Source organism: Terrapene carolina, unplaced genomic scaffold (genome assembly GCF_002925995.2).
Source record: "Terrapene carolina triunguis isolate 2854851 unplaced genomic scaffold, T_m_triunguis-2.0 Scaffold231, whole genome shotgun sequence".
NCBI lineage: Eukaryota > Metazoa > Chordata > Testudines > Emydidae > Terrapene > Terrapene triunguis.
The window spans coordinates 13,059,045-13,078,478 of record NW_020664582.1 but is presented as its reverse complement, the minus strand read 5'-3'; the positions used below and the strand labels follow the sequence as shown (position 1 = coordinate 13,078,478).

At 42.7% G+C, this 19,434-nt stretch overlaps 1 protein-coding gene across 3 annotated transcripts in view; it reads right to left on the bottom strand.

Moving 5' to 3' along the window:
* The window catches only part of ACACA (acetyl-CoA carboxylase alpha), a 197,325-nt gene that overhangs the window by 20,933 nt on the left and 156,958 nt on the right, over positions 1-19,434 (bottom strand). For all 3 annotated transcript variants that reach the window (XM_029912558.1, XM_024195395.2, XM_029912557.1), the window contains 2 exons: positions 9,532-9,709; positions 6,335-6,447 (listed from right to left, as the gene is read on the bottom strand). In XM_029912558.1, coding sequence (XP_029768418.1) covers positions 6,335-6,447; positions 9,532-9,709 — 291 coding nt within the window. The remainder of the gene's footprint in view (positions 1-6,334; positions 6,448-9,531; positions 9,710-19,434) is intronic.

Below are 19,434 nucleotides of genomic sequence, written 5' to 3'. Positions count from 1 at the left end.
TTTTTTTTTTTTTTTTTAAATGTGGCTGCTTGCAACCACTTCTCTAAATAGTCAGTAGGATTCAAGCTGTAAAGATGCAACGTGAAATACCAGTGAAGGTTGTGGATGCTCAAGAGATTGGTCAGAAATGTCATTCTGCAATTGCAATACATAAAAAGGTTTTAGTCTGCTACAATTCAACTATTCTTGTTCCTAAGGACTTGCATTAGGGTCAAGTAAACTAGCAGACACAAAGCACCACTACAGGCCAAAATCACCTGTGATACGCGTTAACACACTCACAAGCACTAACTTGGACTTGCTGGGGAGTTAAATACAGGACGTCTGAGGACAAAAGGGATGGGATGAGCCTCAAATTGCACAGGGGAATTGCACAGCATTTAAAACTATACTCTTTCAATAGATTATTGACCAACAGCAGTGACATTAATATACAATCATCTGCAACCAATCCCCACCCACATTCCAAGCTCTTTCAAAACATGATTGTTTATTTGAAATTAAAATATAGTAACATATCAAAACAAAACTCTGAAGAAATAATAGGTTGCAGGACCATATACAAAGTGCAAAATAGAAACAGCCTTCCCCTCCCCCCAAATTGGTATCATATGTCCCAGAAAAATTGTATACCTATGGGAATTCCCCTCCAACTCCCACTTTCTAGAGAGGGAAATCCAAAGGACGGGTGTCAGGGAAGGTGAAATTCTGGATTAACAGCAATTTTTTAGTGATAGCAATGTTAGCACACAGAACCAATTAAAGGCAATCAGTGTACAATATTACCAGAAAAAGTGACCAATGCTGATTGTCCTTCACTTGCAAAATGTGGAATGCCAATCTCAAGGGCAATATTTTACGTAACTATTGCTCAGGAAAATAAGTGGTATTTTGGTTAATTACAAAATAGAAAAAGAATTACAGAAAAATCTTGAGAGAGACAAAGGTGGTGAGGTAATATGTTTTACTGGACCAACTTCTGTTGGTAGAAGGGACACACTTTGAAGCTACACAAAGCTCTTCCTCGGGTCTGGAGATGGTAACCAGAGCATCTGAGCTAAATACAAAGCCGGAGAAGATTGTTAAGCATAAGGGGTTCACACATGCTGTAGGAGTCCACTTAAAATGAAGTGAGCAATAAAGGGTTAAACTGTTAAGCATAAGGGGTTGTAACTTGCCTGGCGATTCCCCCAGAAATGGGATATATGTACTTCCATTGGTCAGTTTGTTTTTCAAAAGTACATTATTAGTGAACTGGTTCAAATCAAATGCACAAATACAAAAAACGGGAAATAACTGGCTAGGCAGTAGTACTGCAGAAATGGACCTGGGCGTTATAGTGGATCAAAAATTGATCATAAGCCAACAATGTGATGTAGTTGCGAAAAAGACATATTATTCTGTGGTGTATTGAGAGTGTCAAATGAAAGACACGAGAGGTAATTGTTCTCCTCTAGTAGGCATTGATGAAGCCTCACTGGAGTATTTTGTCCAGGTTTGGGTGTCACACTTTAAGAAAGATCTGGACAAACTGGAGAGAGTCCAGAGGAGAGCAACAAAAAGGATAAGAGGTTTAGAAAACCGACTTAGAAAAGGTTAACAAACTGGGCATGTTTAGCCTTGAGAAAAGAAGACTGAGGGGAGAACCTGACAAAAGTCTTTATAAAGAGGAAAACGATCAATTGTTCTCCAAGTCCACTAGAAGGTAGGACAAGATGTAATCGGCTTAATCTGCAGCAAGGGAGATTTAGGTTAGGTATTAGGAAAATCTTTCTAACTATAAGGATAGTTAAGTACTGGAATAGATTATCAAGGGAGGCTGTGAAATTTCCATCACTGGAACATATTAGACACACACCTGTCAGGGATGGTCTAGGTTTACTTGGTCCTGTCTCAGCGGACGGGGCTGACCTCTAAATGACCTCTCAAGGTCCCTTTTAGCTCTCCATTTCTATGAATCTATTAATTTATAAAATAGCTACTGCCGGACTTTTGACTATTGTCTGATTTTCCAGACCTAGGTGCAGAATGACAAACAGGTCACATGATGCTATTGTTTAGCCAATCAAGAAAGCGAAAGAAAAATGTACTAATTTTGTATATGTGCGCTGCAAAGAAATCACCAGCACATGGAATTGTTGGGATTTAAATAAACTGTCATGCAAATTTACCTCTGAAAATGGACTGGTTGGCTTAACTTATCTGTAGCCACTGCTGTGGGTTAAACTTTGGTTAAGTTTTTGTTATTTGGGGATTCAAGATGGGCTCGGAACCATCTTCAGCAAACGAAGTGGAGAAGTCAGTCAGAAGTCACAACGAAAGGCTGGTCAAAGGAAGGGACAGGCTTAGCTCCTGAAGTGGTATGGCAGTTTACTGCTTTTGTGTCTGTGAAAAGTCAATTTTGCTCTACTGAGGTGGGCAACGTCTTCCTGAATGATCCCTCCTCCAACACTTCATACAGAGTATTATTATATAGAAATGGGTGTGAATACACACACACACACAATGTACATCTAAAACTATATAAAACACTCAGATGCAGACATTTATTATACGGGACAGACTAAAGACGATGTTCATCTTATCATAAAATCTGCCCATGGTGAGATCATACTGAACAAATAAAAGATGTTTCCATTGTACCACGAGATAAACATTTCGATAAGATAAACGGGAACAATTTAGGGTTAGGTCCTGCTTCCATGGAAGCCATTTTGCCATTGCCTTCGATTAAAATGGGACCATGCCCATTGTTTGTATCACACACTATATTTACCGCCTTCCCGATGGTAATAAAGAGCATGCTGCACTATAAAGTTCATTTTCTGTTATTTCTGTTTCAATCCTAAAGCTTTCTCCCTTATGCTAATTGTAAAAAACCCACATGAAAACAGAAGACCTATATCCTTCTGAAGTGTGGCCAGTAGGCTTGTCCATATATCCTATGTATTTATAGCTCTCTATGGCTACTCCTGCTTTCTAGAGAACTCAGCCATTCTAGAGTCAAGACTGGGATTCCTCTCTTCTCCTCCCTGTTGCTCTGCAGCATACGCTGTCACGTAAGAGAGTGTTACACTGAGTGCCATTTTAATAAAACATGAAACTAATGAAGATTTCGGAGATAGTGCTAGAAAATTGATAATGAGCAGATTTATGTCAAATTATTCAATACCTGTCATCCTTCCCTGCTCCCGCCCCCCACACATGCAAGTCAAAATCCAATGTCTGAAGGTTCTTTGAATGAAAACACAAATGTCGCTGTACTATTCACCCACCCCTCTGCACGAGGCACACTTATATGAAGATCTCCCTCTTCCCCGGTACTCAGCAGCTCCATAGAAATGATGACAGCCATTCAGGGGTTAAAGAGAGGCAGTGAACCCCCAGTTAATGAGTAAGAATTCAGCAGGCAGTGTAAGATAAATGGAGCTTTCTCTGCTTCTGCTGGAGTCAGCATGAACTGCGGCCCCGCGGCTTGTTTGTGGCAAATGGAGTGCGCGAAATATCAAAGGGCAGTGATCCAGAAGAAGACCGACTTTGACAAATTTTAAATTGGCCAGAAAGAAAACCAGCAAAAAAAAAAAAATTATGCAATTCGCTGTGTCCTGCAATCTTGGCTTTCCTGCCAGTGTACGGAATTAGTGGCAAAACAACAGCAATGATCGCCTGATGCTGGAAGCAATTAAGAGCCATCTAAGTGAGATGCTTATCAGTGACTGAAGCTTTTAGGGCTCTCTGTATGTACAGTTGTAAGTGACTTGCTCTTGTGTTGCAGTCATTTTAATTAAAGTGTATGGAGTAATTATCCTGTTTAGAGAAAGGGGGAGGGGGGGAAGAACAAAAAACCCCCACGCAGTCTGGCGTTGGATTTTAGAGAGACTCTTGTAGAAAAATGTTTGCCCTTTTTCTCTCTTATCAAAAAGAGGATGGTGCAGGGGTCAGAGCCAGCGTGATTTAGGGTTGTTTTCTAATCGCGTCTGATGGAACGGAAGGGATTCAGTGCTTGAATTCAATGTAACTGATATCGGGTACGAGCCACACAACAGTAAATTCATAAGGGCAACAACAAAAATGACATTTGCTACTTTCCCCTGCTGCTATGAGATTAAAAACCAAACAGTCCTCTTTGTTCGAGGCCAGTGTCTACACACGCTTGGGACTGGACTAATTTGCCAGTGTCATGGAAGACACCATCTTCTGTGGGGGGGGTTTATTGTTAATTTGAGAGGAGCAGGACCTTTTCTAGTGCTGCTGTGGTAAATATCCTCAAAATGGTGCTCCTGCAGCAGGGCCATTTATCTGCATACACAAGTGCTGACTGTTCAGTGTATACTCTTCTCTAACCACACATCTGATTTCCCCTTCTCCTCAACTCTAGAGATTTTCATTCCAGAGGGGCAGTTCTTCCACCAAGCACAAGGAGATCCAGAAAAATCACCTCCAGGTAATGTAGCTATGAATCCTGCCTTGACTGACTGGGTTAGGAATTAAGCTGCAGCCTTTTAACTGAGCAGGGTAAAGCATTTCAAGTGTGCATATACTTGGACTCTGTGCTAAGTTCCCAAGATCTGTTGGAGTCTCGTTTATCTATTTGTCTCTAAAGGGACACTGTCAAGTCAAATGTAGCCCAAAATTCAGAGCTGGTGAAAATAAGCTTTTACCAAACCTAAGAACATTAGAAATGTGCATTTCAATCCTACGGAACCAGTTTATTTGAACAAACATTCCAAATGGAAGTGGCTAATCTGCTTTCCCGGCAGAAAGAAATGCAGGAAATAAACAGCACAGTGAGAAAAAATTAAATGAGATTTTAAAAATTTTCATTTTTAAACAAGTTTTAGAATATCATTTGTAACAATGGTAAGGATTTTTTTTTTTTTTTTTTTTTTTTAACCTTGACGGTGTCCCTTTTCAATTATTCTTCTCTTCCAAAGATATATCAGAGTGGCTGTGGTATATAAATAGTTGTTTTGTTATAAATTTAAAAAAAATAATAAAATATAACAGCAGCAGCACTAGCAACAACTTATCATACATTTACATGGCACCTTTCATGCTGAAGGACCCCAAAGGGCTTTATAAATTTAAACAGACATACAAACCACATGCACTGGGAACACGTCCTCCACTACTAAAATATAGTTAAATCTGGACATGAAGAGTATACTGTAGAAATAAGAGATGGCAAAGACCATTTAAAGAGCCCACTCCCCTGAGAGAGGATGTATCCAATACTAAATTGATACTGCTGAATAATCTATATTTTTGTTTATCGGGTTTGTAACGTGCTTTGGGATCATTTGAAATTAAAGGTACTTTAATAATATACCTACACATTTAAATCCCAGTGGTCACAGCTCAGCAAAGTAATACAACATTTGAAGTTAGGAGGTGAGGAATACTTTATCCAGTTGCAACTGCAGAGGGGACATGTGTAGTAGCTATAATTACTGGTGTTAAAAACAAGTCATGACCCTAGATTTAACCCAGAAGTCACAAATATACTGGACTGGAACCTCGGTGACACCAATTTTACAACAGCTGAGGATCTGGCCCACTAAGTTTTGAGTGAACTGAGCATACTTAGAGAATTAACCCTACACCTTCATCATTGTTTGTTGTAAAACCCATCAATTCTTTAAAAGAAAAATAATGACTGGTGTAGAGAAAGGAGATAAGGAAATGTTGTTTACTACTTCTCATAACACAAGAACTAGGGTCACCAAATGAAATTAATAGGCAGCAGGTTTAGAACAAATAAAAGGAAGTATTTCTTCACACAACGCACGGTCAACCTGTGGAACTCCTTGCCAGAGGATGTTGTGAAGGCCAAGACCATAACAGGGTTCAAAAAAGAACTAGATAAATTCATGGAAGATAGGTCCATCAATGGCTATTAGCCAGGAATGGTGTCCCTAGCCTCTGTTTGCCTGAAGCTGGGAATGAGCGACAGGGGATGGATCACTTGATGATTATCTGTTCTGTTCATTCCCTCTGGGGCTCCTGGCACTGGCCACTGTCGGAAGACAGGATACTGGGCTAGATGGACCCTTGCTCTGATCCAGTAGGGCCATTCTTATGTTCTTATGTTAAGTGGTTTAAAAAAGATACTATACACCCACACTAAATGCTGTAGATGTAAATAAAAAATATTCTATGCAAACACACAAGACTCGTCTCATCTGGTTTTCCTCCCAAATTGGATGACAGTAAATAAAAATTATCATGAATTTGATAAAATAACTCAGTGCTCCCTTTTTAAGGTCCATAAACACACACATTAGATATTAGCTGACTGGATCACTGATATGCCAATAATACAGTCCAGACATACCTAGTCGCTCTGCCAGACGACTGTAGATTGGGTCCACTCGTCTCATTGTTTTCACCAAATCTTTCCTGCGGAATTTGATTTCTACTGTCCCTTCTGCCTCCAGAACTCCTCCTCTGATCAGTGATGAGAAAAGAGAAAGGAAAGGCACTTTCAGACCATCAGATAAGGAAAAACACAAAATGGATCGGCACAATTTGTCGTCTAGAAAGTATTTAGAAAAAGAAAGACGCTTAGCTATTATTTACCTAACCCCAAACAGAATGTGCATAGGATGTACATGAGGCTTTATAGAAACATATCAATCTAGTACTATTTGATGCAATTTGGTACTAATAAATAACATTTGGAACTCCTGTAGCTCCTTTCAACTTAAGCTCCAAAAGCTCTTGTAGGTGAGTTTTATGAAAATGTCTTGACAAAAAAAAATAAATTCTCATTACAGAAGCTACCTGCTTCCCAGGTCGAAGACACATGATTTGGAATCTAGGTTTGACAATGAAGACAGAAACTATTTTACTTTCAAGTGCAAAAGAATGAGAGAAGGGAAAAGAAAGGTCAGTGGAGAGGCTCTAAGGAGTGATGGTTGGGGGAGATGCATCATTCTGATTGTACAGCAGAGCTTCAGCATGGATATGATCACAGACTGTATTTGCACAACAAGCTTTTGCAGTCCAACAACAGGTCACTAAGCTACACACTGTTATGCAAAAGTCCTCAATTCTCAAGTCCAGCAAAGCTGCAGAAGCGGCAAGTCCACACTTGTACTGGCACCATAGGATATAGCCACTGAAGGGGCATACGCACCTTTGCATGTAATTACTCAGAATGTGTTCTCAGCGTGCACAGCTGTCAGTGCAAGATACAGTTGGGAACACACTATTGGAAATACACTCTCCTAGAAATTGCTGCAATCGATTCCATATGCTGCAGGGTTATGAGCTAAGTGGTACAAAAAACTCAGAGGTTCTGGCTTGCAGGGGTTTGTGAGAATCTTTTCAATGTCAGGTTATGTCGGGTGGAAGTGAATTAAGGGCAGAACTGCTCCTGTAAAACAGGGTGACGATAAAGGGCCATTGTTGTTGGAGATGTCCTTTTAAGTGGGATTCTCAGAGAGGCACTAACAGGTGTGGTAGATTAACATGTGCACAGGGATTAAATCATAATGATGATGATTCAAACACTTTTTATTCTATAGATCTTCCATCCTGGGATCTCAAGGCCCTTTACAAACAATAATTAGTTATGCCTCGTGACACATCTGTGAGGCATGTTACAGAGAGGAAAACTGAAGTAGAGATAGGTTAAATGACTTGTCCAAGGTCACAGAGAGAGTCTGTGGCATTGTCAGAAACAGACCCAAACTCCTTGGTCCCAGTCTACAAGACCATCTAATAGCCTCATTTTCAGAATTGCCTGAGTGGGATGGAATGGTTGGAGAACAAAATGAGTTTGAGGATCCAAACTGGAGCCAACACAACATCTACCTGGAGGTCTCTGAGGGATCCCAACTGGGGCCAATGTACCATCTACCAGGAGGTCTCTGCCTTGCCTTTTCATAACAAACACGCTGAAGGGGTGTTTGCCCAATCCTTGTCTGCACTAACAAGAGCTCTCCTTGTCCTGAGCATCCTGACCTTTCACATTTTAAAGAGGGAAAAGCTAGATAGAGCGATAACCCCCTTCTAAGTTCTGAGATGCAAAGTACAGAAAATGTAATTCTTCTAACTCTAGATACAGAGGAGAAGCCTGTGGCCAAGTGACAGTGGTTTCCCCTGTGTGACCATTCCACTTGTTCTTACACAGCAGGAGAAATAGGCCGCCTGGCAATTCTTCGTGGAGGCCAATGCGTCACCACTGAGGGGAAGGGGGTGTTCAACAGAGCCCCTTAAGGGTGTCCTAAATTAGCCATCTCAACTATGGCAACTGCTCTAAACAAAAAGGAAGGTGCTTCTTCCACGTCACACATCCCAAGTCAGCCAAAGCTGATTAACTTTTGGGACTGAATTAAAATGGTGCCACATCCCCTACTCCAGTACACGATGCACCTGGGGATAAGCTGGTTATTTAGTGTGAGGGGAATGACTTAGCCGGTGAATAAGCAGAAAGAGCAATGCTCACCCATCTCTAATACAGTGGGTAACCGGTCTGGTTGCATGCATACTGAAAAGGAGGAGGAAAGTTGCAAGGTGAATTGCAACTGCCCCCACTTTTGTGAGTGGAACCCAGGGAGATACATCTGGGGAATTGTGTAACAGGGGTCACATCAGAATAATAATGTTGTTTTCACCTTCAGATGTTAGTCTATTTTCCCATCTGCCTGGCTATTTTCAGATCATATGGCTGACCGGATCAAATAGATTAAAAACAGAAATCTAACATGGTCAGGATCTCTCAAGTGTTTGAACTGCTTTGCTGTTCCTTTCTGTAGCATAACCTCACCTCTGTCCTCCTTCCCTTGACTGCTCCAAGTCAAACTCCTCTGATAAGAGCACAGCACTGTGCCCTCATAGTTTATCCTGTTTATATTAGTCCTTGGTAGGCAGGATTGTTACACTCCTCCAAATCAGCCAGTGTCGTCATCATTTCCCCCCCCCCCTTCAGAAGCTGGAGGGCTTGTTTTTAAAAATTCACTTCCAATTGTTCATAATTTTACACCCAGGAATAAAAAATACCATGGGTACATTTACGCATGTTGCATTTTATAGACATGTGAGTGATCGCTACATCATTGCCTGTTCAGAGATCTAAGTATTTCAAAACGCAGCAGCGCTTATTTGTGCTTGCCAAATTGTACCCAGTTATTTCAAAGTGAAAAACTGGGGGTGCAAAAATCAGATGGTAAGTTGAAGCCTTTATGCCAAAATGCTTTACAAACATTAACTAATGAGGTCCCACACAACCCCCTGGAGGCAGGTAAAGGTAAGGGCCTTGACCAAGGTGAGGGAGTCAATGGCTGAGTCAAGAACAGAACCCAAGAGTCCTTACTTCTAGTCTCTTGCGCTAACCACTAGACAACAGTCCCTTCTTTGGTACAGCCAGAAAGCAAACCAACCCCCCTCCTTTATGTACATAAGAACATAGGACAAGCACACAAGACCTGCTTTACTACAACAAAGCAATGGCTTACTTAGTCTGGTATTCTTGTCTTGGAGCAGTACAATATACAGAAAAGAGTCAAGCTAAGTGAGTTCCTTTACCTGCTGTCCGGGTCTGCGTACATCTCCATGTGTCGGGGATTAATGGTGGGATCAATCACGACCCAGGATCCTCCTCTCAGCTCGGCTTGGGGTGGGATGTACACAAGCACTGGCTGTCTATATTCTCTTAGGCCGTCCACAATGTAGGCACCAAACTTCAGCACCTGGTCATACATGTCTGGGAAAAGGACACAGTAGTTTAAGTTCTTTATCCTCAATCTCAGGCAAATAAAAAAAAACCCACTCAGCATTTCTACTGCTGGATTCCTAAGCAGCTCCCCTCAGCACCACCCTACAAGCGCTTCTAGGCATTACCTGGACTTTAAGGGAAGCCATTAGGTTTGCAAAATTGGACTGGAGTATTTGCAAAAAGGCAACTTTTTTGAGACATCCAAACCTCTTCCCTGTCCCCGGCGAAGAACCAGGAGGATAGACATTCTCATGTTATAAGAGCACTTCTGCTTCCAGGTTCAGCAGCTCTAGTCTGGAGCTTGAGATTTGCTTCATTCCTATTGCATCCAAATAAGTTCACAGAACCTTATTCTGGGCCACCTACTTGACATACTCCAGTCTCATAATGAGCCCTACAAAAGGATCTACCCCCAGGGTATCCTACTGAAGAAGTCAATGGGTATTTCTGGGTGCTCGGCAATTCTGAAATTCAAGCCAGATAGATGCCTAAATACAAACGTAGGTGCCTAACTTTAGGTCCCCAAGTTTGAAAAGTTTTCCATATACTTTTATTCACATAAAAATCTAGTGAGTGAGCGTGTGTGGGGGGCAGCACAAAGGGCTATAAATACTTTGCATGTCACCATAACGAGTGCAGTTAATTCTTTTTCTCAGGTGTGAAAACTATTTTCCTCCTTTCCTTAAATCAAGAAAAGCTGAAGAGATTTTGCTGAAACTTAACAATAATAATTGCACCATCACGTAGAAACTGTCAGCCCCAAAGGTGATTTAAAAGCAAGTAACAAATATGACATGATAGGAGTTTATCATGGAAACAATTAAGCAGCCTCAAGTGCATACATTGTTGTTACATACTCCATTATATATAGAATCGCTGCCTCAAATATGTTAGAGATGGAAAATACCTACTAGGATCATCCAGTCCTTCTCTTTGTCAAGGGAGTACATTTTCCAGGGCTTTGTAAAGCTTTGATTTGGAAGTCCCAAACTTGTAGATTTCCCCCACTTCCTCAGAGAGACCATTCAACAGCCTAACAGATAATCTTGTCAGGAATTTTTGCATGGTATTCAGCATGCGTTTTCCCTTTGTTAATTTTAGACCATTACTCCCTGCATCATACTACATAATCTCTGCCCCTTCTTGGTGCATGAATCCTTTAAATATTTGTAGACTCCTCAGTTGTTGCTTAGGTAACCTACAAATACTCATCTCTTTCAAATATTTTCCTCCTAATACAGTCCCTTCAAGCCCTTTGATCATTTTTGTTGCTCTTCTCTGAACTCCTTCCAATTGATCAATAACTCTGCAGTGTCGTGATACCCCAAAATAACTAGTATTCCAGGTGTGTTTGCACTAGAGCAATAAAACAAGGGTGTTTTCCTCTCTGCTCCATGACACGATGCCTTTACGTGCCAAAATCATACTGGCCTTTTGTAATAGTCATATAAAAGGCTATATATGTCCACCCATTTTAGGACTTATATAAGCCCCATTACCACAGCATCTGAATCACCTCACCACCTTTTGATGTATTTATCCTTGTAAGAACCTTGTGAGGTAGAGAAGCACCATTTTACAAAGGGGAACTGAGGCAGAGAAACAATGAGTGATTTGCCTAAGGTCACGCAGGAAGCTTGTGGGAGAGCAAGGAACTGAACCCAGGGACTCACAAGTACCAGATTAGTACCTTCACCACTGGGCCTCTTGGGTTAGAGTTCATAGAGTTCATTCTCTGAACACCCTAGACAAATAGTTTAAAATCCTTTAAGAAAGTCCAAACAATGCTGAAGAGAAGAATGATCTATTTCCTGCTGATATACATGTGAATATATATAAATGCTAAATACAGCGGATGGGGAACAAAACCAAACAATACTCCAAACTCTTCATTTGTCCGGAGAAAAGAAAAGAGAGACCTCAAAAAGGAGTGACAAATTTATTACTAATTACACAATTACTTTATTATGTAGTGCTAGTAATAAACCACTTGAAGTACTTTCAGCTAATTCTAGTGTTAAGAAAATAATTGCTTGATTCAAATTATTTTAACTGAATTAATTCTTCACTAGACATTTTTTACTGGTGCTACATAATAAAATGATTGTGTAATTAGCAATTCATTTTTCACCCCTGCCAAGAGTATATATTTTACTTGGAGTAAGTGTGGGGGGAGACAAGTGCCACTTGTTTGGATTGGGGAGGTGGAAGAGGAATGGGGAGACAGAGGGAAAGAGAGCGCTGTATGCGCACTGAGGAGGGACTATGTGAAAGGTCTCATTTAGGGCTTGACTGAACTTGCCTCACTGAGGTCAGTGGGAGTTTTGCTGCTCTGAATGGGAGCAGGATCAGGCCTTTAAACCACCCAGAGGCATGGCCTTCAGAACAAAGGTTCTCTCTCCCTTTTTGGGCCCATGCATTAAGCATATGAAATGCAAGAGCACTCACTTCCCCTGCAACTGCCTAGCAGCCTTAACTTGATATTGCTTACATCAAGGACCCATTGGCCTGAATCTCCTGCACACCCAAAACTCCCACTGAGATAACCTGATGCAATCCTTGGGCATGCAAAATTCCCACTGAAGTCAATGGATCCAGCACGAAGCATACAAAACTCCCTCTGATTCAATCGGCTTGACGCCCTTGTGCAGCCAAACTTCCACTGAAGTACTGGGAGTTTGGGGTGCATGATCTGGCCCGAAATGCTACCTGTTTTGTTTTTAATGACAATTGTTTTTAACAATGATCTAAAGAACACCCTAAACGTTCCACTAATGTCAGCTTCATGGCTTCTTTGTACCTGATCAGATGGGAAGGGAGCCATTGTGGTTCTTTCACATACACTGGAATATTTCAAATGTTTGTCAAGACTCTGTACGGTAAGGAATGGAAGAAACTGACACATCACATCATCATTCTGTTTGCTGGAATGTCACATCCATGCTCCCCTTTAAAAAAGCCGTCTTGACTCTTCCCCAACAAATCGCGTATAAATAATCTAGAACCCATCACTGTATATTTAGAGTAGGGATTATTTTTTCCAATGTGCACTACTTTGCACTTATCAACATTGAATTTCATCTGCCATTTTTATTGTCCAGTCACCCAGTTTTGTGAGATCCCTCTGTAACCGCCCACAGTCTTCTTTGAACGTAACTATCTTGAATACATTTTGTATCATCTGCAAACTTTGCCACTGTTCACCCCCTTTTTCCAGATCATTTATGATTATGGTGAACAGCACTGGTCCCAGTACAGCTCCTTGGGGGATGCCGCTGTTCACATCTCTCCATTGTGAAAACTGACCATTTTTTCCTACCCTTTGTTTTCTATCTTTCATCCAATTACTGATCATGCAAGGACCTTTCCTCTGATCCCATGGCTACTTAGTTCCCTTAAGAGTCTTCGGTGAAGGACCTTGTCAAAGACTTTCTGAAAATCCAGGAACACTATATTGACTAGATCACCCTTATCCACGTGCTTGTTGACTCCCTCAAAGAATTTTAATAGATTGGTGAGGTATGACTTCCCTTTACAAAAGCTATGCTCGAGTAAGGAGTGCATGATCTGGTCCTCCAGTGCTATAATATAATCACTGTGATGCCTTGTACAAGTCAACTGAAATCAATGGAAGTTTCTATACTATAGAGCCAATTCACAGCAGGGGAAACTGAGGCATAATTTACGTGGTTACAAAAAATGGTTACCCAGACTCTCTCATATATTTAACAATAAAAAAGCTTTGCACTTCTATAGCACCTTTCATCCTAAAGCCCTTTGCAAACATACTTAGCTAAGCAAAACAACATCATTGTGAAATAGGTATTGTTATAATACCTATTTTACTGATGGTGAAAGTGAAATAACAGAATTGCTGAAGGTCATTCAAAATGCAGTGAAGAGAATCGAGGAATACTGATTCCTAGTCCCCTGGTCTAGCCATTAGAAAACACATGCTCCCTGTGTTATATTAATATTGTATTTGAGTATGAAAGTACAAAACATTTACCACACTGTGATAAATACCTTTTCTGTGGTATTTGCAGTATTCTGTATTGTTAGAATGGGAAATACTGCACTGAATTTAACTACTGGAGATGGTAAATGGTGCCATATTTTAATGGTGCCCGCAGTTCTGTGTTTTCACTGTGTTTGGGCAGTCCTAGTGCCTTGGCAGGGCAGAGATTTTAAAAACAGTTATTACTGTAACTAACATACTGAATATGGTTTAAAAAGTTATCATGGCAAAGAGCAAGAGACTAGCCACCTTTAAGAACTAAATGATTGCACAACTGTGTTCAAAAATACAGATATTTATGCTGAGTATATGAGCAAAGACAATTAAACCTGGAATTCTTCAGTTTGTCTTTTTAAATTGCCTTTTTGTACATTTGAACATAAATAAAGACGACCCGAGCAAACTGGGAAAAAAATTAAAATGAATGGAACTTCCTGGCCAGATTTCACTCCAATATTAATTCAAACCTGGGAATCACAAGCACTTGAAAAGCAGAGTGTCGATTGGAAATGCTTACAGACCTTTCAGAAGAGCAGTGCTGTTTGTTATGCAGCATGATATTCTGTCCATGTAACATGCACTTTCACAGTCAATATCTATGTGTTTACCTGCAGTGTGTGTCTGCATCTACTGTATACAGATAAAAAATCTGCCAGAAACTGTTATCATTACACTGTATGGGTAAATATTGGCCGCCAGATGCATCAAGCATGCTAGAAAGGCTGCAGACAGCTTTTTTTCTTTCTATGACGACGGGCAGTATGCCCTACTCCCTCGAAGCTGGAACAGATCTCATCAGCTTGGCTGGATTACCAGATAGGACCTTAAGGTAAACACCAAGCATACATCGGCTGCATACACATAATGTACCTCATAAACCCATTAAATATAGGCAGTGCTGTATTTCAACATCCAGGTAATCAGAGATTTAAAATGGCCTTTTCATTCTGGTTGAAGTTTTCAATAAGATTTTTTTATTGTTATTTATAACTGGTCCCAGGAAAAAATAATAAGTGTAACATGAAAAACCAACCGAGAGTGACCCTGTAGCACCAGCAGTGATGCAGTTTAATATCACTGGGATTTGCATCCTATCAAACTATTCATGCTGAGTCTGAGACCCTGGTGCTAATTTCTAGTAAATTTCACGCTTGATGTCTCACTGTTGTGGGTCATTGCCGGTTCGTCTAAATAAACTGCTTCCAAATGGCTCCTCCATCTAAATATTCAAGCTAGTTTTTATAATTTAATTTTGCATTATGCTGAATAGCCTTCCGGCCAGATAGCGCTCGTTGGGGAAACCACCAATACCACTGTGATATGCCTTTATTTATTTTATTTATTTATTTTACTGCTTGAATTAGACCTCCTAGGCTGACTAGTAAAGAGGTTCCCCCCTCCCCCCCAACTAATGTCAATTTTCAGCATAGCAAGAGCTGTCTCTAATCTTTTCCTACTCATTACACACAATTTTGGAGTCATTTTACCCACAGTGCAGTCGGCTCCTGGCAGTGTGTTTGTGTGCACTGAGGGGTGGCATAATTGTTTATTTTCCCTCCCTGCATAATCCTCAGCTAGCATTGAAACCAAAACTGCAAACAACTCCCCAAGGGATGTCGAAACTGACAAGAGAGGCTGAGACTTTCTACCAGGTCCTTTTACATGAGATAATATGGAGAAAACATCCTGACCCGTATGTAAATCAAAATGGCTCTATTCTTCACCCTCCTCTCCTGTGCTGTTCTTGCCTCCTCCAAGCTTATTTGTAGTAATAATAAGTGATATGCAAATAAAAATACTGGCACTTTCGCTATATGGCTCCACAGCCCTGTCCCGTAGTTCTGATCCCAAAGCAAAATTCAGTTTTCAAGGGACACGACTAACAAAGGGCAAGTCCTCGAAGAGCATGGGAAGCGGACAGAACAGCAACAACTTAGTCAGACTACATTCTATAGCTTCTTCTATGAGAGGATCTCAGCGCACTTTACAAGCATTAAAGAATTAAATCTCATAGCAATAGTAGAGAAACTGAGATACACAGGTGTCAAGGTTGCATAGCAAAGTGGCGGAGATGGGACTAGAACTCAGATCTATTGAGGGCCATCATCTTGTGTTGTGAGCAGAGACCAGGTTTCCTCTCTGGAAGAGATCCTCATTCTCGGAGTATTCTGCAAACCAAACGGTGTTCTTTTCCTGTCATGCTAAAGGGACTAGCAGGCCCAATAAAACATCTTCATAATGCCAGTCTTTCTAGACTAGGGATTTTTACTCTGTCGGTGGCACTGTAACTTTTCTTCTAGGTGTTTGTCAAGTGCCATGTACATGTAAAGTGCTGTCATCTTCTACTTATTTAAATGTTATAGCACCTTCCTGGCACTTCACAACATTTAAAATAGTAATATCTGATCCAAAATTCCAACGGATGGAATATTAACGGAGCAGCTTTATATTGTTCAATCCACACGAGTGGCCCCCATTGCCTGCAGAGTCAATTTGGAGACAACCCTTGATACGACAATAATACAATATGAAATGATCAATGACAAAGTTACCTGCATGGCAGCATATGCCATGTAACACTGTTGGCTAACCCAGCCCCATACCAAAGCTGTGAGGATCTTTCCAAGCAGTAGGAGTTTCCCAAGATTAGGGTTTAATTGGTCCAGGTTAGAAGCTGTAAATTCTGTTAGCAACTAAGCGGCTGTTAAAATCCAATTACCCATTTTCAGTGCGGCTGATCTGGGCAATTCCTATAACTGTTTAAGAGGGTATGCGTACAAATAACGCAGTGTTGTTTACTCTCAACAGAAAAAACGGTTCCTCACCCTCTCATAGCTGCTGTTCATGTCCATTCCAATTAGGTGACTCCCAAGCTTAAGTTCTGGAGGCGGGGCCAGAGTTGACTACTGATTGGAGTACTGCTCTACCGAAGGCCGCATTGTCTCTGGCCTGCCGGGTGATCGCATAATGTACTGTGAATGTGTGTATGGAGGACCACGTCGCCGCTCTGCAGATTTCCTGGGTGGGAACCCGCACCAGGAATACCCCCGAGGAAGCCTGTGCTCCGGTGGAGTGCGCCATGCACTCCCGGATGCAGGACGTGATCCACGACGAAATTCGTTGGGAGGAGACTGTCTGCCACAGCTACAAAGAGTTGAAGAAGACTTCTGGAACGGCTTCGTTCTCTCGACATAGAAGGCTCGTGCTCTGCGAATATCCAATGAGCGCAGCCTCTGCTCCCTCCTGCTTGAATGCGGTTTAGGATAGAACACTGGGAGGAAAATGTCCTGGTTGATGTGGAATTGGGAAACCACCTTCGGGAGGAAAGCTGGGTGTGGTCTGAGCTGAATCTTGTCCTTACAGAACAGAGTGTAGGGAGCCTCTGATGTTAGGGCCTTGAGCTCAGACACCCTCCTGGCTGAGGTTATCGCTACCAGAAACACCACCTTGTAAGAGAGACAGAGCATGGAGCATGTCACCAGTGGTTCAAAGGGCAGCCCTGTCAATCTAGAAAGGACCAGATTGAGGTCCCAGGCTGGGACCAGCTGTCGGACGTGCGGGTATAGCCTGTCGAGACCCTTGAGGAAACGGCTAACTACAGGGTTGGCAAAAAACCGACCGGGTCTCAGCACCTGGATGGAAGGCCGAGATAGCAGCCAAGCGAACCCTTATTGATGACATGGACAGCCCCTGCTGCGTAAGGTGGAGAAGGTAGCCTAATGGTATAGAAGCGAGAGTGGGTGACAAACTGTGTTGTGTTGATCAGACTGAGAACGTCTTCCACTTGGCTAGGTAGGTAACCCTGGTGGAGGGCTTTCTACTCCAAGGAGGACTTGTCTGACCAGGTCTGAACAGGAAAACTCCATTAGATTCAGCCATGGAGCTTCCGTGCCGTGAGGTGTAGTGACTCGAGGTTCGGGTGCTGGTGACGACCATGATCCTGGATCAATAAATCCGGGAAGAGCAGCAAGGTGACTGGGGCTTCCGTGGACATTTGCAGGAGTGATGTGTACCAGTGCTGGCGGGGCCAGGCTGGAGCTATAATATCACTGAAGCTTGTTCCCTCCGTATCTCGAGGAGAACCTTGTAAACGAGCAGAATGGGTGGGAACGCATAAAGGAGATACTCTCCCCATGGCAGAAAGAATGCGACCGCGATGGAAACCAGACTGACTCAGGAAGAGCAAAACTGGTGACACTTCCTGTTGCGCCGTGTGGCGAACAGGTCTATCTGGGGAAATCCCTACCGATGAAAGATGGAGTTCGCGATATCCGGGGATAAGGACCACTCGTGGCCATGGAACGACCTGCTGAGATAGTCCGCCAACTCATTCTGTACCCCTGGGATGTACGATGATTGCAGGTGTATTGAATGCTCTATGCAGAAGTCCCACAACATGAGGGCTTCCTGGCACAGGGGAGAGGAGCGTGTACCCCCGTTTGTTGATATACAACATCGCCGTGGTGTTGTCTGTCATCACTGATACACATTTCTCTGATAAGTGGGTACGGAAAGTCTGGCATGCCAGGCGCACCGCTCTCAGCTCTTTGACATCGATGTGGAGAGTGAGCTCTGCCTGAGACAAGAGGCCTTGAGTCCTGAGGTCCCCCAGATGTGTTCCCCAGCCCAGAGCTGATGCGTCCGTCACTAGGGAGAGAGACGGCTGAGGGCTGGAGAAGGGAACCCCCGCACATACTACCTGTGGGTCGAGCCACCACAGGAGGGAGTCGAGAACCTGGCGGGGCAGGGTTACAACCCTGTCCAAATTGTCCCGGGATGGCCAATACACCGAAGCTAGCCATGACTGAAGAGGCCAAAGTCTGAGTCGCATGCTGCACCACATAGGTACAGGCTGCCATGTGTCCTAGAAGTTTCAGGCAGTTCCTTACTGTAGTGGTGGGGAACTGCCTGAGACCTTGAAAGATGTTACCAAGGGCTTGGAACCTCGCCTCTGGGAGGTACGCCCTGGCCTGGGTCAAGTCCAGCACCGCCCATATAAATTCTATCTGCTGAACTGGAGACGTTGATTTCCCCTCGTTCAGAAGGCGGCCCAGATTGTAGAACGTCACTCTGACGAAGATGACCTGTGCCTCCACTTTAGCTCTGGAGCAGCCCTTGATGAGCCAGTCGCCGAGGTCTGGGAACACGACTGCCGTGCACGTGGTGAACACTCGAGGTGCTGCGGACAGGCCAAACGAGAGGACTGTGAACTGATAGTGGCTGTTGTTCACCACAAACCTGAGGTATTTTCTGTGGGGCAGAGTTATTGCTATGTGAAAGTACGCGCCCTTCAAGTCGAGGGCAGCATACCAGTCGCCTGGATGCAATGAAGGGATGATGGAGGCCAAAGAGACCATGCGGAACTTGAGCTTCTTCATGAACTCGGCACAGGAGTCTTGTGGCAGCAGCTTTTCAAATTTTGCCATTGCTCCACATGTATTAAAGCAGTGCCTGCTAACAACGGCCTGCTGATTTAAATGCGGAGCTGCAACCCGCCCGTAGAATAGACCTTTCTACTGAAAAGGTCGAGTCTTTTCGCTTCCCTGTTCTTAGGAGAAGGTCCCTGATAACCCTGCCGCTCGCGCTGGTTAGCAGTGTCCACGACCAGGGAATCAGGTGGCGACTGCGAGTACAGATGCTCATAACCCTTCAATGGCACAAAGTAGCGCTTTTCATTGTGCTTAGCTGTGGGGGG